The sequence below is a fragment of the Harmonia axyridis genome, chromosome 1 (assembly GCF_914767665.1).
Source record: "Harmonia axyridis chromosome 1, icHarAxyr1.1, whole genome shotgun sequence".
In the NCBI taxonomy this organism is placed as follows: domain Eukaryota; kingdom Metazoa; phylum Arthropoda; class Insecta; order Coleoptera; family Coccinellidae; genus Harmonia; species Harmonia axyridis.
Window position 1 is genome coordinate 83782595 of NC_059501.1, and position 15174 is coordinate 83797768.

General features: G+C 35.6%; 1 protein-coding gene across 2 annotated transcripts in view; it reads right to left on the reverse strand.

The window, feature by feature from the left end:
* LOC123688615 (protein Wnt-5b-like) overlaps positions 1-15174 on the reverse strand; it is a 77137-nt gene that overhangs the window by 19714 nt on the left and 42249 nt on the right. For both annotated transcript variants that reach the window (XM_045627214.1, XM_045627215.1), the window contains exons 4-5: positions 11582-11762; positions 2079-2190 (exon numbers count right to left, since the gene is read on the reverse strand). In XM_045627214.1, the coding sequence (XP_045483170.1) occupies positions 2079-2190; positions 11582-11762 (293 nt within the window). The remainder of the gene's footprint in view (positions 1-2078; positions 2191-11581; positions 11763-15174) is intronic.

Consider the following 15174-nt stretch of genomic DNA (forward strand, 5'->3'; position numbering starts at 1 on the left):
TCAAAGTCTAATATACAAAATGAAGTTGATATCGATTATACTAAGTGGACGATTAGAGAAATTGAAGCCGGAGTTCCCCAAGGATCGGTGATAGGACCACTGTTGTTCTACTTATACAAGGCGGACATACCGAAATGAGTATTTTTTTGGAGTTAGCAATGATTTGGTTGGTCTAGCAGTTGGAAGTACAATTCGTCCATAGATTTGTGACAAGAATCATGATCTTGGTGATGCAGAATATTTTTCTTTTGCACTTGAGGACGTTTTTTCTTAATTTCTGCACTTGATCGATCCTATTGACTTGAAGTTATATTCAATTTTGATGTATTAACTTTTGTAAAGATAGTCAATGAGCAGTGAACCATAAACGACCAAAAAAAAAAGCTAGTATGACTATAGCAGTGCCAGGTCCTATACTTATTAAAAGACCAAAAAATGAAGCTGTAATTAGCATCTATGATGATGTGCGTGTAGAAACACTTATGATCTTTAAGAAATTGCACAGTCTAAACTTGTTATTCAGAATGATTACTTCCTCCCTACATCACGCCACTGCCTCTATTCCCATCCATAATTATTAATTGCATTGGAGATGTTATCTCCCACACGGTATGACAGAATCCTTTATTTATTATGGACCAGCACGTACAGAGTGTACTTGTATTATTATCGTCTTCTAATTATTTATATTACTGGTACGACAAATGGAATCTGCGGAGAGACGATTTATTACCTCTAGGATGGTTTTGAATGGAGAGATACTGGGTGGAACATAAACGTGGAATCAGAAATCCTCCGTCGAAGAACATATAAGAAGTATCTTTAACATTTTTAGAACTCACACTAGACTTATATTTCTTATTGAAATTATTACAACAAAAAATATTTGAAAAAAAAATTGGAAATGGTTGAGTAATATTAGGTCCAAAATTGGTTGAGAAATGATCAATGAAACACAAATGATGTTTTTATATGTTTCAAGTAGAATCTATTTTAAGATTTCAACTAAATTATTCGCCTAGAATTCTAGTTTGTCTCTTATGGATTGAAAATGGTGCTGCGCAGTGGTATTTTGAGTTTTGAATAAATAGTCCATCGGAGCTAAACAGGAAAAGAGGATGGCAATCGAAGACCACGCGTTTTGGGAAATTAGGGTCACTTTAAGTCTTTTGTAACAATTTTAGTTCTTCGACAAACAAAGATCTTTGCTGATCTGGAAGTAATTTGAAATCACAAAACAAAGGCAATTAAGTGAATCTGCTATGGGTACCAAGGCATAGATCGTTCTGGTACAATCGAAAAGGTTCGTGAAATGTTATTCCTTCTACATCAAAAGCTCATCCAGATGCCTAGAGCTGGGCTCGGAACTATTTTGGGACTACTGATGCAATCTGTGTACCATATGGGCTTATCGTCAGATGAAATTAATCTAAAAATGTTCCATATACTGCAATCTCGAGATCATGAATTGATGTTTATTGTTTTAATACTTTTTATTTTATTTACTTGTAGTGTTTCAAATTAAAATCTAAAATTATATGTAACAAAATATTGTTATTGTTTATACGCTGTTTTACAAGTATTTTGTGAGTTCGGTATAAATAAAAATTATAAAATTATATTAATCCAGTTTGATTTGAGGCTCTTTGACAGACTTCCCTTTTGAGTAGTTGGAAACTTGCCTGTATATGAATGTATATCATAAAAGATTCATTTGATCACCCTCAAACTACAAACAGAAAGAAAAAAAGACACTTAAATATCCACAGCAACCCTTATAATTCCATATTTGGGAAAGCATTAAAACCCGCCTTATCCTATAATCGACTTCCGCAAATACATATTACACAAGTTTCTTGCCTTTCTTTTTATTCGATTTGAATTCCCGTCCTGATGATGAAACCACCCTCAACCCCTCATTCATCCCTTAATCCAGTCTTATACGATATCGAATCCCGTCAACCCCTCTCTTGAGGGGATTATGAAATAATGATGAGCGCAAACAAGAGTTCCCGCAGCGAGGGCAGTAATTCATAGCTGGTCTTTTTTTTTGGGGATAATTCGGTAAACGGACTCACCCTCCTGCCTGCCTCGTTGTTGTGCAGGTGCATCAGGGACTTCCCCTGCGCCCTGGTGCCCCTCTTGAAGCGACGCTCCTTCTCTGTGATGTCCACGAAGGTCTGGGTGAATCTGGAAATTGAATCGGGTTGAATTGAAGTGTTTTTACTATTTGGTTGTGTGACACTGCTTCAACTATTGCATTTTGCTATTGTAGTTTTATCATATGCTTATACAGCATTTATTCATTTATTGATTCTTTCTACTTCTATAATAGGTACTAGCTATTAGATATCAAATGAAAAAATCAGTGGAAAAAAGTCCCATGTTCCCACAATCTTTATTTTGTGACTACTATTTTCAAGACTTTAAATCAGTCTCATTCTCAAGTCTTCTAAAGATACAAGCTACAACTTTAAAAAACACAAATAAATCTATTATATTAAACAATTCTTTACTACGAAACAAATTAAGATGGCTAAGATATCAAATATTCATTTGAGACCAGTTATATAGGATTGCACTTTTACTATAATACTAAAATTTGCTTTTCTCTATTGATAATTCGTCACCGCTCATCACATTCCAGGGATGTCATAAAAAAATCCAGTTTTACTAACCTAGCTCTTCGATATAGTATATTCATCTGAGGTCGGTTATAAAGAAATTAAATTTTACTATATTAGCGTCAAGATAAAATATGCTTTTCTCTATTGCAGATTTTTTGCATCTTTTCACTTCCCAGGTGTCTTAAAAATCGCAATTTCAATAAAGTAGCTATTCTAATAGAATATTCATCTGAGATTAGTTATATAGAATTGAACTTTACTATATTAGCGTCAGGATGAAATTTGATTTTCTCTAATGCCGATTTGTGTTATCATTTGCCAAGTATGTCATACAAAATTGCAGTTTAACTATCCTAGCGTCAGAATATATTTCACTATTTGATATAAGGCATATTTATTTTTGACCTCTTATTCAGAATTCCATCTTCTTTTTCATAAACGTCAGGATATAATTCGCTTTTCGTTACTTCTCATTTACCGTATTCTATTAGTCAAGCGTCAGAGTATATCTGAAAAGGTTTTCGTTTTTCAATATTATCAGGGGTTGTTATATAGAATTTCATTCATTTTGTTTTACGAGCATCAGGATGAAATTTGATTTTGGCTATTCGCTATCATGTATCTCAACTGATTCTTTTAACCACTGCAGCTATTCATCATAAATTGCGTTTTCTATTAGTCGAGCGTCAGAATATATCGCTCTTCTCTGTTGGATATCACGTATTTATATGGAACCACTTATATTAAATAACAGTTTTATTTTACTCGTGTCAAAATATAATTCGCTTCACGTTTTTATCAACTGAGCGTCAGAATTTATTTCGTTATTCGCTACCATCTGTTACAACTTGTTACTGAATCTTTTTACTTCTTAGGTTCATACTCTATTGAATTATTTATCAACCGAGCGTCAGAATACATCGCTATTCGCTGTTTAATATCTTAATATCTGGGACCACTTATGTCAAGTTGAATAGTTTATTGGGCTATTTCCAACATCAGCTTTTCTATTATAAGTGCTTGGTTTGCTCTATTGGTGATTCTGTCTGCCCTTCTGTCTTCTATTGGGAGTTTTACTCTGAGATCATGAGGAACAAGGTTACGGGTCTCTGGCAAGGTGGTTAGTTTCTTTGGCAAGTTTAATTGAGGTATTCTCATATTTCCTGACCTCTTGGTATAATTCGGGCCATACCGAATTTCTAATTGTTATCTAGATATTGATGATGGACTATATGTTGGAAAGTTTATTGGGCTATTTTAATCATCTTATCACTTATATCAAAATTACAGTTTTACTTTACTAGCGTCAGAATAAAATACGCTTCATGCTTTTATCAACTAAGAGTCAGAATTTATTTCGTTATTCGCTATCATCTTTTGCAATTTGCAACTGACTCTTTTCACTTCAGAGGCTTATACTGTATTGCGTTATATATTAGCCGAGCGCCAATATATATCGCTATTCGTTGTTAAATATCACGTTTTTATCTGGAACCACTGATATCAAATTACAGTTTTACTTTACTAGCGTCAGAATATAATTCGCTTTACGATTTCATCAACTGAGCGTCAGAATTCATTTAGTTATTCGCTATCATCTGTTGCAACTTGCAACTGGCTCTTTTCACTTCTTAAGCTCATACTTTATTGCATTGTCGAGCGTCAGAATATTTCGCTGTTTAATATCAACGTTTTCATCTGGAATCACTTAGTTCATACTACAGGTTTTTTTACTAGCGTCAGAATAATTCTCTTTACGCTTGTTTATCAACTGAGAGTCAGAATTTATTTCGCTATCGCGTAACAATCACCAAGTATTAAAAGAATACCTCTAACTTTATGCTACCGCACATTCATCAACGTCCCGACTTATAAAGTCACCCACACACGGTCGGATCTATATTTATCTCGCATTATAATATCAAATCTAACTGACTCTGCCACGTTCGATAAGAGAGAGCGTCACGCGCGTCCTATAATCCCCAGATCGGGGGGGTAGCATCTGCACATCGACGATACTGTCCCGTCACGGGAACGGCATTACAAATTTGACGTGGCATTATCCCGTCAGATCCGTTGGGGCGGGCGCAATATTTATGACGTCGCGTTCTGAGCGGCGTGTCCAATGCGTGTGGACAGCCGCGTTGCCGGATTTATGGTTCTGACGACAAGAGAACCGGACTAAGGAAAAAAAGATTTATAGGTTATGAATATTAAAATACTCTTTTATTTTCTTGAGAAGTTTCGTTGGTTGTTGTCTATGGTTTAACAGTTGAGAATGTCAAAACACTAAGTAGACATTTCTGTCCAGTAATGTTTGGCAATTCATCATGAATCATTTAATTATTTTTAAGAAAATAAATCTGTTCTCGAGGTACATAGAGCATTTCTTGAGCAAAAAGTTCGTGCAATCATTGATCGTTTTTGCACAAATATTACTTTTCTCGATTCAAAACCATCAACAAGACAAATGAATGTGCTTACCGAAGAGTATATTACTATTACTACTTGCAGTGGGTAATGTTGATGTTGACGCCGAAATGTTGATACGTCGCCGTTTTCAACTTGTTGGCCTTTGTCTTTCGACTACGTGAAAAATTTTACGTTAGGATCTTGGCTTACGTGCCTAAAAAATACAGCTCGTGCAAGAATTAAAGCCTCACGAACATCTTTTACGTAGCATTTTTGCTGATTAGGCTAAGTCTAAACAGTCCTAGGATTAGCCGAAGAATTGTCCAATAATGAAGCTCATTTCCGATTCAATTACTTCGTCAATAAGCAAAATAGCCGTTTATGGAGCGGAAACTATACTCAAGCTATTAACGAATCACCATAACATCCATTAAAATTGATTTTATGGTGCGATTTACAGGCTTTTTTTTAAATGAGGAAAGAGCTGCGGTAACGATGAATGGCAAGAGCTATCCTGGTTTGCATTGTTGCATTGTGACCGTTTGTCTTTCAATACTCGGCTAAAACGCATTAATTGCATTCGATTACGATCCCTTGTTTCAGTCGATTTTAACAACTCATAAGACATAACGCCGGGCTGGTCCCACCAAATACTGATCATGACCTTGGAATCGTAAATATTCGGCTTAGCCGTCGACGTGGAAGCATGGTCGGGATATCCCCATGATTTTCTGCGCTTGGGATTATCGTAATGAACCCATTTTTCGTCGTCCAGTCACAATGCGATGCAGCAATCTCTTCTGTTTTTGCCTTGCAAGCATCTTTTCACAAGCAAACGAAAGCCGTTGAACATGTCTTGGCTTCAACTCTTACGGCACCTAATTTCCTTGTTTCTGAACCATTCCCATAACTTTTAGGCGTTTTGGAATGGCTTGTTACGTCACTCCCAATGATACTGCTAATTCTAGTTGCGTTTGACACGAGTCTGCATCAAGTGATGCAGACCTTCTCTCTTCTCTCTTCCACCGCCATGCTGATCTTCGACGTCAAAATCACTGTTTTCGAAGCGTCGAAACCACTCTAGGCACGTTCTTCCACTAATAACGACCTCACCATAGATATTTGAGAGCATTCGATGAGTCTCAGATTTTTTCATATTAAAGCAGAATATCAAAACTTCTCGCAAAATGACGAGAATTTGGATCGACAGCTGACATGTTTGATCGAGAATAACTTTATGATGCGACTAATATTTCGATGGCGTTATGCTTAAAAATACCTAAGCTTATTGTATGACATCTACGATCTTTTTATTTCGACTACCACTTACCGCTACAGTCATCTATTGCAAAACCGCGGAAGCAAAGTTGTACACCTATTTATAATTATCACAAAAATAAAAGAATACAAGAAACCCTATATCTCGAAAACAAAGCGTTTGCGGGCCCATGTTCATAGTTCTTTTTTTTCATAAAATTATCCAAGGAACCCCTCATTTTAGGAACACCGCGTATACAACTCATACGAAAAAACTACCTATAGCTTTCTCGTCATTTTCAGTATCAGCATCAAAGTAAACCTCAAAAATTGCCATCAGTAGATCCCCAGATAAAAAGCCCGAAACGGCAACGTCGACCGTGTCCAATCCGAAGGATGGGTTCCTAAATTCGGGAATTGTTGCACTGTCACACGGTCTCAGGTGATAAATGGGTCGCGTTGCTCGTTTTGTGTACGATTGTACGATGCGTATGTTCCGAAAGGGAGAAGACGGCTCAAGAGAGATTATGTCAGAGTGTCGGGGTACAAGGGCTTTTGTGTTTTCGAACGATCGTCGTTGGCGGTGGAGATTTATTAGGAGAAGGGGTGGGGGGTTAGACGGATGAATGGGAGTGGAATAATCGACTGGATGTTTCTTCTTCTTTTACGATTAGTCAGGATTTCATGAAAAACGAATTGTTCGGAAAATACGATGTACCAGGCAACATCGATCGAAGAAATATTTGAGACGCTATAGATCACGAGAAAAAGGATTAATCGTGTTGAAAGACAGTTAACAATGAACTTACAGAGATACATGAGTAGTATTCTATGAGAGAATAACTTACAACATACCATTTAACAATATTCCTTATCGTCTTCAATTCCTAACAGCATTCCCTCAACACTGAAGCCAAAGACCTCAATACCTTGTCAATATAAAGATTGAATTTTACCAATGGTTTGCATCCATGGACTCTTAGATTTCTCCAAGATAGTTATATTATAATATTTCATCTGATATCGAATATGTTTTTCACGAGACGTTGTTTCTGAATCAAATGTCTTCTCTAATGATCCAGCCAAAGCTGGCCTAGGAGTACCGCTATACCATAAACCATCTGGCTAAGGGCAACAAAATGATTCTGCCAGAAGAAAGTGGTATGGAAAACAAGGAACAACTTGCAACTAGCTGAATCTTTATCCTTTTAGGCTTGAAAAGAAACACCACAGGTAGCAGCTCAAGAAAAAATGATCTCTCTCTGGAGGAACTTAGGAATGAGCAAGCAAAAAGATTCTCAGAAGTTCATGTAGCTGCAATAAGATGAGTTTCGATTTACTAGAGAACTACTGATCGGACATAGTTCGTACAAGCTAGAAGAAATTAAATGATTCTGCCAGAAGAAAGTGGTATGGAAAACAAAGAAAAAGTCGATGAATTTGCAACCAGCTTCATCTTTACCCTTTTAGGCTTGAAAAACACCACAGGCAGCAGTTCAGGAGAACAATCTCTATGGAGTAATACGGAAATGAGCAAGGAAAGAGTTTCTCAGAAGCTCATATAGCTGCAACGAGATGAATTTCGAAATACTGGAGGACTACTGATTGGACATAGTTGGTACAAGTCCACATCAGATCGCAGAGAATTTTTGAAGATTGTGACAAAAGTTCAGAACTGGTCAGTCTAAGAAGCATACATCTGAGCAAGCCAGTTCTAAATAAGTGATGCTAAAGGCTTTCATCATGAACATGGCCAGGTTTGTCAATATGTTAAAAGACCTCCTTGGGAATTATCAAGAAGTTTGAATAAAATAAATTCTAAACAATCATCCCCTACATTTAATCTTATCATAATCTAATCCTCATGCGTCTCTTCTAGCGGTGTATAAATACTCTTTTTCTATGCATCTGATGTTTCTCTTCCTTCATCACATTCTAATCTTTGCTGCGACCAATATCTCTATATCTTACTTCCGTATGTCAGCTCACTCCATAAAAAGTATTTTAAATCTCATTCGTAGTTTATTACTCAACTGTTTATTCATAAGTGTCAGATTTTTTTTCTGAAACTCCAGCTAAGATTTGATAATATCTCTGTATGATTCAGATGAACTACTATTAGTTCATTCAAAGACGTATTACTATTGTTCCATTTTTGTAATGATTTTTAGGTGAGATTCATATAAAGTATTATTGAATTTAAAAAAAAATATTTCCAGGAAAGGGACTACTACATAATTTTTACACAGACTGGCAAAAATATGAACACTCGTAATTAGTTTCTAATTCAAATGAAATCTGGTACATAGTGGTTCCTATTTAGCGAGGATTAGAATTTGGGTCTTATCAGACCAGTGAAGCTGCTTCCATAGTGTGTTGACCACTTCTAATACACTCAGTGATTCGCCTAGACTTGATATGATAAACTGGTAGTTGTCGTCTTGGGTTATCTCAGTACAGGCTACTCCAACTTCTTCAGAATAGGGATGCTAAATTGTTTTGAGAATGCTACTAATTCAAAACCCTACCAGATATGTTCAATAGTAGACAGACCAGGTGATCTTGTAGGCTTAGGTGAATGGTCAATATAAAGTCGTTTCAAAAAGGTTCTAGTTGCTTTGGCAACATCAGGTCTGGCACCATTTTGGTGAAAAACTACTAGTTTTCCAATTGAAATGAACAATTGAAAATAGTTATAATGTCAACAGTATGATAATTCTTGTGTCAATTGTGTTCAGTAGATTTGTCATTTAGTCATATAAAGATACACGCTTCAACAACGTTTAGGAATTCTCAAATTGCTCCATCAAAATCAGCGCCCATTCAAATTTTATCATTCTATTGGTAACCCTTATATATTCAGGTTTCATTGTTTCTCTCTTGTAATACTTATTATTTCAATCTTTAATTCATTTTCAAGAATCACCTATTTTCTATTTTGAATTTTAGTCACATCTTACAAAAGAATAATCAAATATGATCTACGTACTTTCGAATTGAAATATTAACTTCTACATTCTGTATATCCGAAACTCCTTCTTCCGTTTATTACATTGTTATATTTTTGTTGGTAGGTACATAAGTGGTCTAAACGATGGTTATTATTTATCCAAAATAAAGAAAAGTTATCCATCCGTGCATGATTATTTCTCATCTTAAAATTATTCCCCACAAAAAAGGAACATTAGCTGCCCTTGGGTACTAGTCAAGTAGCGTGGGAACTTTAATGAACCATTTTTTATGTCACTAACGACCATTGATGAATACTCAAAAGGAAATCATGTAATTATCACATCTGCCATGCACGCACCTTTTGCCTTGTACAAATTACTCCTAATTGTTCCATCTGAAAATCACGCAAACTCGACAATTCTCTTGATTGCTTAAGATATTAAAATCTTTTGATGTTCGAACCTGTGGTATTTTACTTCATTAGCAGGTGCACATATGAAAACCGCAGTGTCCTTTGATGTTTTGTGGCTACATCAGTAAAGGTTGGCCATATCTTCGTAATTTTATAAATTTTACCTTTATATTACCTGAATAGTCAGAGACATTGCTGTTTTCTTCTTCGGTAATAATAGTACGAACAGATTTATCTTCGACACTTCCCTTTCCAATTTTTTATCTGTTATGTTCAAATCTGAAAAATTCCTCAATATATCTATCTGTCTATCCATATCTATACCTCAGTCAATCAATTAAATCTGCCTCATCAGCATTGACCAAAATTGTTGCTGATGACCGACGGTAACAATCTCCTGTGTATTAATTTGTATCAGGAAAATATGTTTGAATTTGCAGAACTTTGCCAAACTACTATGAATATTTAAAGAGAAAGCAGCAACTTTGAAAAAATTCTGATCGTGAAGCAACATATTTTCTTATAACTTTCTGTTATTGCAAATGATCTTGGCTTGTTAGTTTGGTTATCAGGTATTTGGATAAAATCGTTCATCATTGATTTAATTCATCACGACAATGTGTTCCTGTAACACCAAATATTAAGGCCACCCGAAGAGTAGGTAAACCATCGCTGGCCACCATGTATGGCCTTTATCATGTATGTATATGTACCGTTGTATTGCCGCCGTTTTTCTTTCAATGCTTGGCTCAAACACATTAATTACATTCGATAACGATCGCCTGTGATTGTTTCAGTCGGTTTTAACAACTCATAATTCACTACGCCGAGCTGGTCCCACCAAATACTGAGCATGACCTTGGAACCGGGAATATTCGGTTTGGCCGTCGACGTGGAAGCATGGCCTGGATATTCCCATGATTTTCTGCACTTGAGATTATCGTAATGAACCCATTTTTCGTCTCCAGTCATAATGCGATGCGGAAACCCCTTCTGCCTTTGTCTTGCAAGCAGCTTTTCACATGAAAACAAACGCCGTTTAACATATCTCGGCTTCAAATCGTACGGCAACCAATTTCCTTGTTTCTGAATTATTCCCATGACTTTCAGAAGTTTTTAAAAGGCTTGTTTCGTAAATTCCAATGATCCGTCAATTCTTGTTGCGTTTGACACGAGTCTTGATCAAGTAATGCCTCCACTTCTGCATCTTCCAAAATCTTCCCTCTTTCACCGCCATGCTGGTCTTCGACGTCAAAATCACCGTTCTTGAAGAATTGAAAACACCCTCGGCACGTTCTTTCACTGCCTCACCATAGGTATTTTAGAGCATTTGATGAGCCTTAGCCGAAGATTTCTTCATATTAAACCAGGAAATTAAAATTTTCCGCAAATGACGAGAATTTGACTCGTAAGCTGACATGTTCATCGAGAATAACCTTATGATGCAGACACAAATCGAATAATATTTCGATGGCGTTATCTTCACAAATACCTAAGCTTATTATGTGACATTTACGATCTATTTATTCCGACTACCACTTACCGCTACAGCCATGTATTGCAGAACGGCGGAAGCAAAGTTGTGAACCTAATATATTTTAATATAAATAGAAAATCCCTAATTTATGATAATGTTGATAGCGATTTAAAAAAAATAACTTGTGTACTATTTATTCAAACGATTCCAAAGGATTATTGAAGGAATAGTTCAATTAGTTGAAGTGAAAAATTTCAAAAATGCTTTGTACAAGTGGTTCGTGAGTGTTGTCCTGGGAAGAATTTCCTCATCTTCAACTGTTACAATTTTATTCATCCCTTTTCTCATGTGTGTTGATAGATTAACATCTCAACACCCCTGGATTGTGACTTATAATAATATCAATAAAACATAAAGAAAATAATAAACCAAAAATGTACTCACTTGTAGGCGTAGTCCAAATTGTCACCACAGCCACCCCAGACCCAGTCCTTCCGAAGATCCTTCGGCCTCTTCGTCCTAGAACACCCACAGGATGAGAGCTGACCTTCCTTACACGCTCTGGATATTGAGTAAGCAACACCGGCAGCAGCTAAAGCGTGGGCAAATGCAGACTCCCTGCTGCCTGGAAATTGATTAAAATTAATGAAAATTGAATTTATGGATGCTCTCTTCAAGTTGTTGTACTCATGAAGGTTGTAAGTTATGGCTTATGGTTTTGTTATTACGTTTCCGTTATAGGAACCTACTTTTAGTGTTCAAATCAACGTTTCTCGTTTGATGTTTTATAGGTTTTCTACAGGGCGATTCGATGGTGATTGCAATTTGCGGACAGAGAGGCTGATGCACACTCAATTCAAAGTTCATTAAAAAAAAATTCAACAGGTGTGCCTCAAGGTTCCATTTCGGGACAGATATTGCTTCCACTCGCTTCTTTTGAAAATTACATGAAATATTATAGTATTCATCTTCAATTTCGATGATACGCATCTCTGCAACAGTTTTAATTCGAAAAAGAAAGGGTTTTCTAATAAGAGGTTTAATTTTGAATCTGGGCAGTTGTCACTTTTGAGGTTTTTTTCTTCGGCAAATGAAAATTAACGTTTCAAAAAAAAATTATAGCACTTTTGGGTAGTAGTAAAGCTTCTTCTGTTGGAAAAATTTGAGCTGTTGGAACAATTTAGTGATGTGGTGATGATTCGAAACCGTTAGCGTCGCTGAAGGACGGCTGAGAATATTGCTACTGTAGCTTGTAGTGTTAACAAAAACCCAGGATTGTCGATTCCTCGCCAATAATGGGAATTAGGCATTCAACAAAGCAGGGATATTTGACGGCCCACAAATACAACAATTAATTAAAGATCCTACCTTCATGTATTCAATGAATCAAGTTGAACGAGAAGCTTGGACATCATTTATTGCAATTGTAGAAAATTTTCTAGGCAAACATAAAGCTAAAAATTATGTTGAAATGGTTAACAAGATGCTTAATAGTTTCAAACCCTCGGGGTGCAATATGAGTATTGAAATACACTATTTACACAGCCTTTTAGAACGTTTTCCAGAAAATTTAGGAGACATGAGTGAGGAACAAGGTGAAAGATTTCACCAAGATATTGAAGTTATGGAGAACCGCTATACCAAGACAGATGGGACATGTACATTATGACAGATTATTGCTGTAGTTTAAAAAGGGACTGTTTGAAAAAACATTCAATAATGTCGTGGAAAAGAAGCTTTCGAAGTGTTGAGTGACTATTTGATTTCTTTAATGTTTTTTTTTTCTGTTTGTAACTACGACATAATATTGTATTTTGTATAACTGAAATAAACATTTCGCATTTACTTTTGTTTACTACACTTTATTATTTATTTAACACTTATATTTCTCTAAAATTGTATATCTTAAAAATTTGATCTCCTAGATAAAAATTAATACTTTATTTGAATTCAGGACATCTAATTGATAAAGAATTAGCTCAAAAATCCCGACACCAAAACAGCTATTCCCCTGTGAATAGTTTTTTTATATTGAAATGTAACCTCTTATTGTAAAAGTATTGTACCCTTTAAAAATATTGTTTCATCTGAAATATTACGGAAATTTTTCATCATTATTATTTTTAACTTATGGTAATAGATTGTCGAATAATTTCAAAGACGTATAACCAATCCAATAGCAGTTTTCCCAAATTCAACAAGCTGCACACCATGATTTTTCCAACTTTTCAATTCCACCCCATCTATTCTATTACTGCTAGAACATAGGGGACTAATATTCTATGAATAGGGGCCGAAATCAATGTACCTAACCTAAGAACTATTCAACCCATTCAACCAACTAGAAATCTGAAACGAATCGAGGCCATTTGAGCGTATCTAAGTCCAAGTTTTTGAGTTGTTCGTTCATATTTTTCGAGCCAGTGGCTCGAAAGTATTGTAAGGGTGTACCTACCCCCAATAATCGATTGAGAACTGTTGCATATTCAGATTCGTGGGGTTAATGGTATTTGTATTGACTCGGGGACACCCTATATGTCCTGTCAATTGTCCCCGCAGGGGATCCTTTGGCACACAAGGATAGTGGCCTGAAATTAGACTATGAATATAGATGAATTGGATTTTGATAGATACTCGAAAAAAATTGACTTATGGGTTTGGATGCTGCATCTGGTGAAAGTATGAGGTTCATTTTGATAATAACTAAGTCTAGATATTATGCATCAGTGGAGGAATTCAAAATATTGCTTTTCTGTTCATTTCAAAACTGCATATTAGATCGAGATGAAACTTTTCATTTGGTTATAGAATGACAATTTCAGTTCTCGTGCACAATTTTATTTTAATCTCTTGTTGAGAACCATTTGAGCGGTCGTTAATTTATGTGCCAATTGTTCTCTTGAAGACCACATCCATATTCAGCATTCACAAGCTCTCGTTTAAAAGTTCTCCACTTCACATCAGTGTTTACCTCATTTTTTGTATAATTTTTTATTCCATCTAGAAAATTATTTTATTTTTTTATCCATATTTACAAACATCGAGCAAAAAATGTGACCCTCTTTGCTTGCAGAGACCCATAAAGCTCATTCACGTGCCTCCAGTGTGAAAGCATCTTTATATTTGCGTAAAGCTCACTAAAGTGGGTACCCTCAGGAAAAATTTAGAACGTGACGCATATTGCCGTTTGGAGCCATCCAAAATCGAAGGGAATGTGTAATTTCAACGTTCTTGCATTCACATCTGAAGGATTATCATATGAATGCTGGATATGCCTGTCTAAATGTTGACTTTGGCGGCATCCATATGGCATAAGGCCTAAGTACATACGTCCTTATCTTACGTCTATGTATCTGTTAGAAAACAAACATTGGAAGAACTTATTGTAACATTCTTTTTGAATTTTTCCGCATCTGGCATGGTGCCATGTTATTTGATATATTGGTATTGTTATGTAATATTTAAGTCCCTTTTTGTTAGACTGATTGGCTGATATCGTTATGAATTTGTAAGTTACGTGCCTGTCATTTTTTTTGTATTCATGTAATTTTTTCATTGAATTTAAAAGTTTATTGATTAGCAAAGCCCATATTGGGTGTTTTTTTTAGAGCTATAGAATAGCTGTTAAATCGGTAGCCATCTTGAATAGTAATGCCAACTTAAAGTTATATACCTCGAAAAAAAAACCCTATATATTTTGGAGGAGGGGCAAAGAGCAATTTTATTTGTAGTGGTTTACATTGAATAAAACACAAGTTTGTATTATAACTTCAAAACTAATAGAATTAAAAAATAAGTTATTACACAATGGATTCTATTGCAAAATGCCTGTAGAATGTTTTGTTTCATGTTATTAGCAGCAATAATAAGAAACAATGAGAAATTTAATGAAGGTTTTTGTTTTTTTTTTGCCGTTTCACTGATCCTTAAGCTATGATAACCTGTTGTTGGATAAATAAGTTATGAAAACTTTTCATTTACACCATTTTCCAATTTTCCCTTATAGCTTGATTTTTCAGAAATCGAGTCGGAAAATG